This window comes from Nestor notabilis, unplaced genomic scaffold (assembly GCF_000696875.1).
Source record: "Nestor notabilis isolate BGI_N333 unplaced genomic scaffold, ASM69687v1 scaffold11659, whole genome shotgun sequence".
NCBI lineage: Eukaryota > Metazoa > Chordata > Aves > Psittaciformes > Psittacidae > Nestor > Nestor notabilis.
In genome coordinates, this window is record NW_009942496.1 from 90,447 (window position 1) to 102,652 (window position 12,206).

Below are 12,206 nucleotides of genomic sequence, written 5' to 3' on the forward strand. Positions count from 1 at the left end.
GCACTTGCAAACTTGGAAACACAACAGCTGTTTCCCCAGAGTATACAATACACCTCCCACTTTTTGCTTGACACCACCACAGACACAACTGTGCAAAATCCAGAAGATCCAGGAGGAGTGAGGACTCATGTTCTACATTACTAAGCAAGAAAAGACAGAAAACCTGCAGCCCCACCTTCAGCTACCTATGACAAATCACTAGTATTACTATAATTCAGTAACAATTCATAGTCTAAATGTTGACCCCTTGGCTTTTTAAGACCTTAAATATTTCATGGAATCATAGAATGGTTTGGATTGGAAAGGACCTTAAAGCTCATCCAGTTCCAACCCCCTGCCACGGGCAGGGACACCTTCCACTAGAGCAGGTTGCTCCAAGCCACATCCAACCTGGCCTTGAACACTTTTTTGTATTAACACAGCTTTTTCAAGCACAGAGGCACAGCCAACCAGCAAAATAATATTAATATTTAGTTTGTGGACAAGAAGCTCGATTGTTTTAAGTGGTTTTATATAAATTACTTCAGGCAATCATTTTTAAACAAACAGATCAATAAGGGAGGATAAACACCAACAAATCAGATAAAACCTCCAGAATTCAAGAGGTAATTCATCATACAGGAAAAGGCAGATTTTCCAGCTGGATGTGGCTGCTTTCAAACCAAACTCTTTTGTGACACTTTGAAGACTGGACTAGAAATATCATCCATTCCCCATAGGGACGCGGACTAGTAATCCACTAATAGCAACTCTTTCCAACTCAGAGGTGCCCCTACTGTAGCACAGTAGGGCTGCTTTGTGAATCAACGTTCAAAGCTAAAAAGGAGCTACATATTTATGCACTGAAGCTCTTCTATATTCCACCCACCAGTTTACAGCACCAATAGATGAAAAAGGTTTGACAAAGATTCGACTCCCTCTTTAACCTCCAAATGCTATAGAATGCAGCACACTGGAGTCCTAGAGATTAAAGGCAGCACGTTGCAAGAGGATGAGTGCTTTTGAGATTAGAAATATAGATAACAAAACCAAGAAAAGGGGATTGTAACTGCTTCATTTTAAGTATTATCCACTGGCATGAAAGCATGATTTCAACACCTTGCTTGGTATTTATGAATAACTGAGCCTCAGCCCTTCTGTATCTGACAGGATCTGAAAGAAATCTTGCAAAAACTTTTGGAGGCAAGAATTATCCAAACACCAGAGTACTGAGTAGGATCAGATGAAAAGTTCATCATATTTGTAGCTGGCATGTTAAACTGCAGCGGGCAAAAGTTTTTGTCTGCACTAATTCTGTCTCTGCTCCTCCAGTTTTGACACCCTCAAAGCATCATAGAATGATTTGGATTGGAAAGGACCTTAAAGCTCATCCAGGCCCAACCCCTGCCATGGGCAGGGACACTGACTTACACTCATCAGTGAGTGCAGTTCCCACAGGAAACTGCAAACCAAACATACTTAGGAGCAGTATGTCTGGAAATGAGAACTTAATTTTTTCCCTTATTGCAGTGATTAAAACAAAGCCACTGCTTTAGACCAGACAGCTTTCTGCTCTTTAAAAAGTGCTGTGAAATAGTTTGGAAGTTACTGTGGAGCAACTGCCTCACAATTAGCTGGCCAGCTACAGATCACTCGGTCATTTCCTTGTTTTACATGGCAATGGGAAATGTAGGAGACTTGACAGATGTAATTATCCTGTAACATGATTTTACTGAATTTCAGCCAGCCCTCACATTAAGGATATTATCTGTGTACATGTTACTATTTCTCTGTTTCTGCTGAACAAAGAGAATCAATTTGCTTCCATGCGGAGCAAAACAGGGACTTCCAGAAGGATGCTAGAAGAGCTGCAGCACAGGTTTCAGCACCCAGGGGAGACCCACAGAACATTTGTCAGACACCTGCCTTGTATTTGACAGAAATTTGGCAAGAATTACTTGAATCAAAGATATTTGAACAAAACACTTCAAATTTAATTTCAGACTTCAGTGAGGGCTTATCACAGAGTTAATAATGCCTGCTATTATACCATTTGATTTAGTAAAAGTGGGGTATAGAATTGAATGGAATAAATACCTTATCACTCCTATTTTCTTTGTCTACATCCTGATCTTTGCTGACTTTGATTCCCTTAGGCTGCATGGTAGAAACCACCTGAAAAACAATGCATAAATTACACACATTAGGAAGATCGTTGCAAAACGAACATCCAAAAGTTAGGTAATGTCAATGATAAAGCTACCCAACAGACTCTTGATTATGCCCCATGTAGAAGGGCACTGCAGTGCAGTCTTTACTGAGTCTAGAAACATTCTCTACTTTTTCTAATGCTCACCATTTGATATCCAGCCTCATCTCTTCATTCAACTGAAAATTAGATTTTAGCTGAATTAGTTGACTCTGAAGTCAACATTATGGATGCACATCCTTGATACCGAGCTCAGTATGGACTCCTGAAGTGTTAGTTCTTAGTTATTCATATAGAGACCACGCTCCATGCACAGACACCTTACAGACACCTACAGCCTACAGTTCAAAGCAAAGCAACTCAAATTTCAAGTTATCTGGCTTTCTCTTGATCTCTAGATTGACTAGGGAAGTAAGGGTCAGAGATGCACCTGAACATGTGAATGTTCTGAAAGGGGTCTTGGATCTTTTCTGTGGAAAAGCTGATACAGGAAGAGAGCCAGCTCAGTTACCAACACTGGTTGAGCACCTTCCCACTATAGCTGGTGAAAGTCTGAATAGATTTTGAAATACTCCCTGGAACAATAATGGACACAGTTTTGCAGATTTTGTCTACAATTGTCAAAAAGGTCTCCTCATGTCTACTAATCCACCAAAATTCCTAATTAACTTCTCAGATTATACCAAAAGTACATAAGGAGTCTTGGGTTTTTGTGTGCGTACTTCAAGGCAGGCAGAATTGTATGCCTTTTCTTCCTAAAACATTAAATGGTTTCTTGCCTTGGCCTTGAAGATGAGATGCTTATAATCTCTTGAAAATTAACATGCTCCCAAATAACTACTCCAGATCCCTTAGGTAGTACATTTTACACGGAGCTGCTAGTGTGAAGCTGACTGATTTTAATTACACTTTTGTTCCTTTGGATAACAGAGTGTATTTTTAGGTTATGAAATATGAACAAAGTAAAATACACAGGGCCAGATTCAATTACACAGGTGGGAGAACTGAATTAACACGCAGACAACAGATTTACGTCTACTCGATTTACATCAGAGAAATGAGGTTTCAAATCAGGCCAGACAAGTCATCAATCAATCCTGCGGTCTATAAGCAGGAACTCTGACAGAAAGGATGGACACAAAAATTGATGGAATTTGCTGATAGGAATTTAGCCAAGTTTCAAATAAGATGCATGTTACACATTTATTAAGTTTTGGAATAAAAATAGAAATCAACTTACTTTTGGTATGTTAGACAAACCCTGAACTACAAACACGACAGGATTTCCTGCGTTCTTGATAGCTTCTACTGCTTCCTCGTGAGTGGCGTTTTGTAGGTCTATCCCAGAAACCTAACAAACAAGGTTTATTTTTATTAGGTACCTTGTCTTTGGCACACAGTCATTACAAGAGATCACACACATTTGCAGATTAGTGTATCTGAGGAAGGAGCCAAAAAGCAGCCAAGAGAAATTATTTGTGAAGTATGCTTTCATGATGGTATAAGGAAAAGTATATTACTTAGTATTCAGAATTAAAAGGTGGCTGTATGTTTCCCAAAGCTATTCTTCTAGGTAAAAACATAAGGAATAAGATTTTCAGAGTGTGCTAAGGTAGAGTGCTAGGTATAATATAACTCTCAGATTTTACCTGTTTGTGAACTAAACCTGCTTTGAAACAAGCTTTCAAAACATCTCACACAACCCTAAAGCACGTACAAGAGTGGCACTTTCAGCTCAGGAACCCAGATTCACAAGTATTCATTTGGAGTAAAAAGTCAACACAGAGCCAGAGCTGAGAGCCAGGAATGGCATTCTCCCCTACTGCACCTTTCAGAATCAGGGATTTACCCCAGATAGCAGTTAATCAGACTGTTAACTGCTCCAAACTGCTACATGCAAAATAATAACCAAAATTCTAGTATGAAGAGTCTATGTTCTTCTAAAGATTATAACTTCTGCTTACAAAGATATGCTTTAACTTATTCCTCATTTAGATGCGGAGAGGGCACTCATTTTTTTCATTTACCTATCAGATGCCAGGACATGTATTTTCTTAAATAGAGAGGAAAATGTTAAAAGAGCTCCATAGTCAGACCTTAAAAAGAAGAAAAGAGTACACCGGGGGTTTCTTTTGGTTTTCAAAACACAGTGTCATCAATACTTCATGAAGTGGTGGCAATATTTTGTCCCTCTCTCCTCCCAAAGCTGTTTGAGTCAATCTTTATTTCTAAGAATGAAAAGGTAGGTTTATCTGCATTTACCTCAAGTATTTTATCTCCAGTTTTTAAAGCCCTTGTTCTTCCTGCTGGGCTGTCTTCCAAAACTTGTTTGATAAAGATCCCTTTAAGTTCTTCTCCATTCTTCAAGCGCTTTATGACAGTTTGTCCACCAACAATACTGATTCCAAGTGACACATGAGGGTCTCTAAAGATCTCAACACTGAAAAAATACATGCAGTAGTTTAACAGCTTCAAACAGGGTTTTTTAAACTATTCATGCAAAGCTTTCAACAAATGTAAGCTTCTGGTCTTTCAAGACTTAATAGAGTAAAGGGATAAAGTCAGAAGCCTAAGAATGCTCTCAACAGAGTTGGCTTTTTACCCCAAGCGTATCTCACTCCACAAAAGGCAAAATTATGCTGCCAACAACACCCACTGGGCATAGGGTTTTATTTCAGAGAAAGTCAGAGTAAACCAGGCAGGTCTTCAAATAAACACTCGTCCTCTTCCAGTGTGAGCAAATTGTCTGGAAATGGCAAACACTGCAAGAGGCGATGCTCGAGGAATAATAAAGTGTTTTATACAACTTTCTGAACACTGACTTCAGTGTATCAGATGCATATTAATCAGCCTTAAGCAGAAACTTTCTGATCATATTTTACTTGGGACCATAAAAACAATTCACCTAAAAACATCAACAACACAACAAGGATGTGGCTAAAACTTGGCTTGGCAATTTGGAATTCTGCCATTAAATTTAGCAGAGAACCCACGGAAAAGGAGACAGCAGGACTATGTGCATTGTTCACACCTAATAGTTATTAAATGAGCAAGAGCTTGTAGGTCATCCACAACGTAAACCCGCCAAGCTTTCCCAAGTCAGCTGGATAAATAGAAGGCATAATTTTGCTGAACATCTGTTAAGAATTCACTGTATCTAAGAAAGCCCAAGGTACACAAGTACCTTAACGTTATTGGCAGAGGAGGGGAGAAAAAAAAACCCACAAGAACTAACCAGGCTCACAGAAAAAAAGACATAAGGTAAATGGGAAGAAATAATTAATCATCTGAACATACGTCCGTGGTGGTCCCCAGTGGCTGAAGTTTGGCGTTTCTTCTCCTTCTCCTTCTTCTCTCTCAGGTAATTCACTAATTGGGGGCAGAGAGGGGAAGGAATGAAAAAGAAAGAAGGCATCAGCCATGCCAGGTCACAAGTCCTGACATATTTTGTATCTGGCAGTGAGACAGCAACGCCTTCTCACACTGACCAGTTGAAACCAAATGTGCAGAGTCAACAGACCAGACAGGAATTTTTGTATTTAGGTTTAAATGTACTTAAGGAATGCTCCAGAAATAAACATGATGGGCAGGCCAAATTTATAAGCTGCTCTGTGATATACAAATCTGTACTGCATTTACTCATTCTAAATGACTATTTAAGCAATTAACATTTACTTGCTGATAAATATGCTGTGATTCTTAGAGAGGGATATAAACATCGTAGAACCAGCCTAGGTGACCAGAAAGCAGATCATGATGCAAGTGGGAGAACACATCCTGTGTGTTCCATTAAACACTCCAGAACAGGATCTTAAACTTTCATACTACATGTGACTCACCTATTCACAGAATAGGAATGGAAGTAAGGAATTGCATGCCCCCAAAGAAAAGTTGAAACAATACATCCTCGCACACATTTTCTGTAGATCCTGAGAGCTGTAAATGCTACTCTTAAATGCAAAAAGGAAGTAGGATGTCATGGTGGAGGAATAATCCCCTCACCTTATTGTTGAGCTGCTATCCCTCTGAGGGAAGATTACAGATGAATTAGGGAATTACTGAGGATTTGAATCAATAGACACCAGAAGCAGACTCACTCAACCAAAACTGGTGAGGAAAGAATAGGACACTTGACAGATGTAGCAAGTATCTACAACCAGTGCCAGCTCAAGGTTTCTCAGCATCACTAGCAAGACTAAAACTTCCTGCACAGGACTGAAAGCCATGGCTGAACTGCTCTTCCCAAGAGGAAGAATAAAGGAAAGGGAAAATCAAGAGGACAGAGCTCTTTAAGCAGTAATGACCAAAACTGCTGGTAAAGACTACATCCCTCTCCTCTAGGCCACATCCATCCATAGTCCCTTCATTATGGAGCAGAGTGAAGCATGTGGCAGAGCCATTTGCACTGTACTCAGGGGAGGAAATATGGGATTTAAAGATTCAATAAGATTGTAAGACAAAACTCAGCTCCCTGGGCAAAAGTCGTAAAACTGGCCAACTGTGTACATCTTACTGTTTCTAATGATTAGTAAGCTAAGTAAAGCAAGAAGACACTTAAGATCATTAATTGAAAATCTTCCAAAACCTGGTATCTTTCTCCATACCTGCACAATGCTGTTCTAGGCTGAGCTAAGGTGGTTACTCTCCCAGATTCCAGGTTCTTGGAGAAAACAGAATCATCCCCTTTTAGTTCTTCCTTTTCAATAGCTTCCAGATCAACAGCAAGCCCAAGTCCTTTAGAGTCAATGTGAAGCTTTGTACCTGAAGAAGAAAACGTGTAGATGTGAACATTTCTTTCCTCTGTCCCTGTAACTTTCAGCTCACCATGTTGTGTGATGTCAAGAGGCTTAGAGATACAAGATGTTTAAAGAAAATTTAAAGCACACTAAACACTATTTTATAGCATCTTGCTTCTGCTGTATATGCAGTCATGCAGTAACAGGAAACACCAAACCTCTGGGGAACTGAGACATGCTTAGGTACAACTTGCAGGACAGAAGTGTCTCACTATAGCACTTAATTAGAAATAGCAAATCCATCCCTTATGCAGGGACAGTGGTGCAAAGCTCTGCTCTAGCACAGAGCCCATCATGCTGGAGAAGAATGATGTCATTTTGGTGACATAAGTATCAACATTAATTGAACCACCAGAGCTCCTGGCAAGAGTCATCAGTCTACCACTGGAGGTTACACAGTGTCCGCTGTGCAAGATGCAGGTGACAAAGGCAACAACCCAACCTCCTTTCTCCCAACCAGTGAGTGCTGTTTCAGGCACGTTGATATTCTATCAAATTCTAACCACCCATCTCTGGCCATCTGACAAGGAGAAACTGCTCCTGAGCACAGATTACAAACCCAAGATAAAGGGCAATTATCTACCATAGAGTTCACCTGCAAATTCTGGTTGCAGTAAAGTTACCTCCAGAACCTGTCACTTTAGGTGCAAAAATCTACAAAATCAGCAATCAAAAGTGACAGAGACAAATCCCTGACTGAAATCACAGGCATGATCTATTCTACTTGTGCATGGAATCCTACTGGGGACATCAGCTACACAGAAGAAAGTGATTCTCCACAGGCAGGACAAAGCTGCAGCCACTTTCAATATCACTTGCAGCAATTCTAGGTGAAGATTTGGTGAAGGAAACAAGATCATGAAGCTGAAACCTATTTGAAGCCAGACTGTCTCTGGCCTGCAGAAGTCTTCATTTGATTGTTTTATCATTTGAAAGAATTTCTGTTTTGATATAAGATTTACATTGCAAATATGAAGTTATACGTTAAGGAAAAAACTTCTTACAAACCTAAATCCTTGGGTTTTGCTCCTGACTGAGTAGTTTCAGTATCAAATATGTCTTCTTGGTAGCCACTGTGAGCTGTAGTTCCCAAAAATAGTGAATTTACAGCAGCATTTTCTTCACACTTCATAGAAGAGAAAAAAATCTAAATTAGAAAGCAATGGTATCAACTTATAGAGGGGTATTTAACATGAACATTGATTTTTACAGCAAACATTCACATTTTCTCAACTACATTCATATTTTTTCAGATAACTATGAAATACAAACTGCTTGTATATGCACTATATTAAGAAGAGGCAGGAAAAATGTTATGTGCAATTGCAATATAAAGCAACTGTATCTTTCTGCTTGCCTTTACTCTTGCTCATTTGTTGTTTTTAAGTAACAAATGTATAAATTTAATATTGTGCACCCTGGTATAAAACTGTCACTAGAAGCTGCATTTTAGCCTGTTCATATACACAGTGCGAGGGACAAGTCAAACAAAACCTGAAATTCTCTGTGGCTGTGATTCTGCTGTTACTGACATGCACCATATTAGCACAGTTTGCAAAAAAGAACTGAGCCTACGAGCCAGGGATGGGAAAAAGGATTCAAGTCCAGGATCCCTTAAATACACCAACCTCAGCACGTATCTCATTCAAGCAGTTAAATATACAGACACCAAGTACAAAAGGATAGACTGATGCCCAGTAGAGGTACCCAGATCTCCTCTAGTAATTAAAACACTAGACAGACTCTTTTACAGAGTTTAGGTCTGGAATTTGCCTTCAGGTATGGGTCCCATGGTGAGGGTACAGCACTGAGACCAGTAAAGCATTCCCTACCATTTGATCTTTATTGCATGGATATTCCAGTGACTGTTTTGGACTTAAGTTCACACTGAATCTTAAGTCTTGTATTTCAGTAGTCTCAAGTTGCTTTGCCCATGGTTCTGTATTGAGGTTCCTCTCTAAAGTTGTCTTCTGTCCACATGATGCATTATATTTCAGGAAGCCTGAATCTTCTTCATACTCATCCACCAACATTTCCTGTTCTTCATCCATTTCTTCTGTCCTGGGTTTCAGAAATTCACACATCTCCCAGGACTCCTTCTCACACTCATGATCATTTTGAGAAAACTGAAACGACCTTCCCAAGTGCAAACTTGGTTCATCAACGAGTTCTTCTTTAAAAGGAGTTTCATCTCTGAAACCCTGCATAAAACATTACAGGAATACAGATTTTACATTGTTTCTTGCTAACTCGTTTAAAACTATGTTTTATGTTAGGCCTATATCAAAAGTACAGCCTTATTTCTGAAGTGAAAATCTTGTACCTTTTGCATTTTCTAAAAGAAAACACACTCTCTGACTTATGATTTTAACACCAAAAGTAGACATTGCAATTTTTTTTTAAGTATGAAGAAATTCATATTGCACATCTTAGATATTGTTGCAGAATAACCAACCTGGACTGAAGTTAGGGAATGAGAACTATTAAATAACACTATAAAACCTACAGGAGAAAGTATATCTAAATCCAGCTGAAGTACCTCTGTGCTCCAGACTTACCTGCTGTTGCTTTATGAACGCTGGTACCTTTCTTAAGATACCATCAGCTAAATAAAAAACAACCTAGAAGCTTGCTTATGCAACAGCATCATCAATTAAAAAATCCCAACCAAACCAAAGCCACGCTTGTTTGTCCCTCCCTTGGGTATTCCATACAATATTTTAACCTGGGGGAGAGGGGAAATGGATGAACCACATAAAAAAGGAACATAATTGACTGTCCATTATCTAATACTGTTTTAAAGAGTGCTCAACTTTCTACTGAATTTAAACCACAAAGCAACAAAACAAAACAACAACAAAACTAAGAGAAAAAGTATTAAAACCCACTCTGAAAGATGTTGTTCAACAGTTCGTTTTCTGGGATGTTTCAATGCCTCCCCAGTTTCCAGTGCTCTGTATTTCTCCTAACTTGAATGGGGTGCTATTCATTGGCCCAGAGTGAGCCTGCACAAGCAGCTGGAATTGTGTGCCTTGCACTGGTACCAGGAAGCATGCCACACACAGAAAGCTCCTCCTCTCTTTCCTTTTGGCCCCCAAATACGTACGTCCAAACCCAACCTTCACTGAAACCAATCTACAGATTCAGGGATCCTTAATCAAAATGTTTTTCTTTCCATTTCCTGCCCCTTCCCAGCCTCCCCGAGGTACTTCACCATTTCTGACCTTTAGTGTCAGAATCCTGGTTTGTGAGATTTGTACAAATGCAGAAGCAAAAAAACCCCAGATGCTGCCAAAATGTTCATATAGTTGAAGTGAGAGGTAGGAGAGAAAACAGGAGACAGGCAAGAGCAGAATGAAACAATGCAATAATAACAGCTGGCATGAAAGCAGAGCAGTAGCAATCTAGAAATTAGCACATTTTTCATGAGCATTAAACGGTTCTTTAATCTATGTGACCTGTGTAACTCAATCTCAAAAAACACCCAGCCTGAAGAGATTCTAATTCTCTCCATCTTCATTTCATTTCACTTCCCTTCTGCAGCATCATTCCCCCAAACACTTCTGCAAGAGGCACCAACTTCATTGTTATATAAAAGAGTTGACTTTAGCTCAGAAAGCCCACAGCAATCTGTATCCCCATCTCCTGATACAGCAGTTAGGTGTGTATCATCACCAAGTGCTGCACTGCAGTAGCAGACGCTACCAATGGAATAGGGAATACTGCAAACATGACAGTAAAGTCTACTGTTATAGCATACCAAATCTTCAGGTTCCCTTATTTTTAGTTCCAAGTCGGCTTTGTCAGCACTATGCTGGTGCATAAGAGTGGAAGCCATCGTGACACACCACTCTTGGCTCTTGTAAGAGCAGGTGATATAATAAATGGATGGAAATTTTATACAACTGCTCTAAGCTACTACCAATTCTGTCTGTTGTACAGAAGGTAAAACATAATACAAGCAAATACCTCTGCATGTCTTTTGTACACATTGATCATCCCAGTTTCTATATTCAAAAAAGAGAAAATAGATCCTTTATTTAAAAATACTTAATAACATTGTTTCTCTGCTCCTTAAATAAAACTAATCTGAGCTGGCAGAGGAGTAATTGCTCTGCCAGGAACCCTTCCTATGCATCCAGAAAACAGCAGACTCCCTTTTACATCATGAAAATGAGTAAATACAATGTCCAGCCTAATTTCTACATAGTATATATACATCTACCCTGTAATATTGTTCCTTTTGGCTCTAATATACCATTTCAGCATTAGAGATATGTTTGTATCCAGAGACAAGTAGACATATTTAGCAACAAGAAAAATCTACAATTTACTTTTATGGCTGTGTTGCAGTTCTGGATGATCCTTTATGTATTACCTTTTCTGGTCTGAAAAAATGTGTTTTGCTAATGTGAATTAATAGAAATGTTGCACAGCACTCAGAAAACAGATTAAAATTCAAAAATATTCACATCTTTCTCACTCTACGCAGGTCACTATTGCAGTATTATTGCCTATTGCCTTGGTATATGAGTTTCTCACTATCTTTAGTGCCTCATCCTCCCACAATAAACAGAATTATCTCTCAGAAAATAAGAAAAAGAGGAGAACTAAGGAAGAGAGTAAAGAGATCACTTAAGACCACATAGGAAGTCTATGAAGAACAAATTTCTTTGCTTGCTTGCCTTATACACTAGACTACTTTTTTGGTTTACGTTGTTACAATAAATAGTGTTCCACTTTCTTCACAAGCTGAACCAACTACTTATGACTAATAAGAACACAGCATTCCTATTTCACATTCAAGGGAACCCAAGGTATTTTAATGGCATAGTAAATTTGTTAAGGCACTCTGGGAACTGCACTGGTTTGTGCTATGCCTCTGCTTACTGCTCACAATATAATTAGTATACAGTTAGCTGTTAGAGTCTTTTTTAGAGGGGCATCCAGCCTGAAGTCCATCCTAAGTCTTATCTGAAGGACATAGGATTTTTTTACTTTAACACGTCATTTCCTGTCCATATAAACTTAAACTGAAAAGAGTAACCAAATACCTGTGGTGCTTCAAGTATTATTGAGAAATTATCTATTGGTTCTGGAGAGCCAGGGCTGGTTTTAACGTTGCTGGAATCCAAACTGTGCATGTTTTCCTCCTCTTTGCTTTCTCCCTAAGAAAGATATTCAAAATGATGAGCCAGGAAAACAAAGAAACATAACCAATC

At 39.1% G+C, this 12,206-nt stretch overlaps 1 protein-coding gene across 1 annotated transcript in view; it reads right to left on the reverse strand.

Moving 5' to 3' along the window:
• Positions 1-12,206, reverse strand: part of INADL (InaD-like (Drosophila)) — a 146,894-nt gene that overhangs the window by 84,398 nt on the left and 50,290 nt on the right. The window contains exons 18-25 of the mRNA XM_010021438.1: positions 12,039-12,152; positions 8,817-9,185; positions 7,993-8,110; positions 6,793-6,949; positions 5,486-5,557; positions 4,451-4,628; positions 3,429-3,539; positions 2,077-2,154 (exon numbers count right to left, since the gene is read on the reverse strand). Coding sequence (XP_010019740.1) covers positions 2,077-2,154; positions 3,429-3,539; positions 4,451-4,628; positions 5,486-5,557; positions 6,793-6,949; positions 7,993-8,110; positions 8,817-9,185; positions 12,039-12,152 — 1,197 coding nt within the window. The remainder of the gene's footprint in view (positions 1-2,076; positions 2,155-3,428; positions 3,540-4,450; positions 4,629-5,485; positions 5,558-6,792; positions 6,950-7,992; positions 8,111-8,816; positions 9,186-12,038; positions 12,153-12,206) is intronic.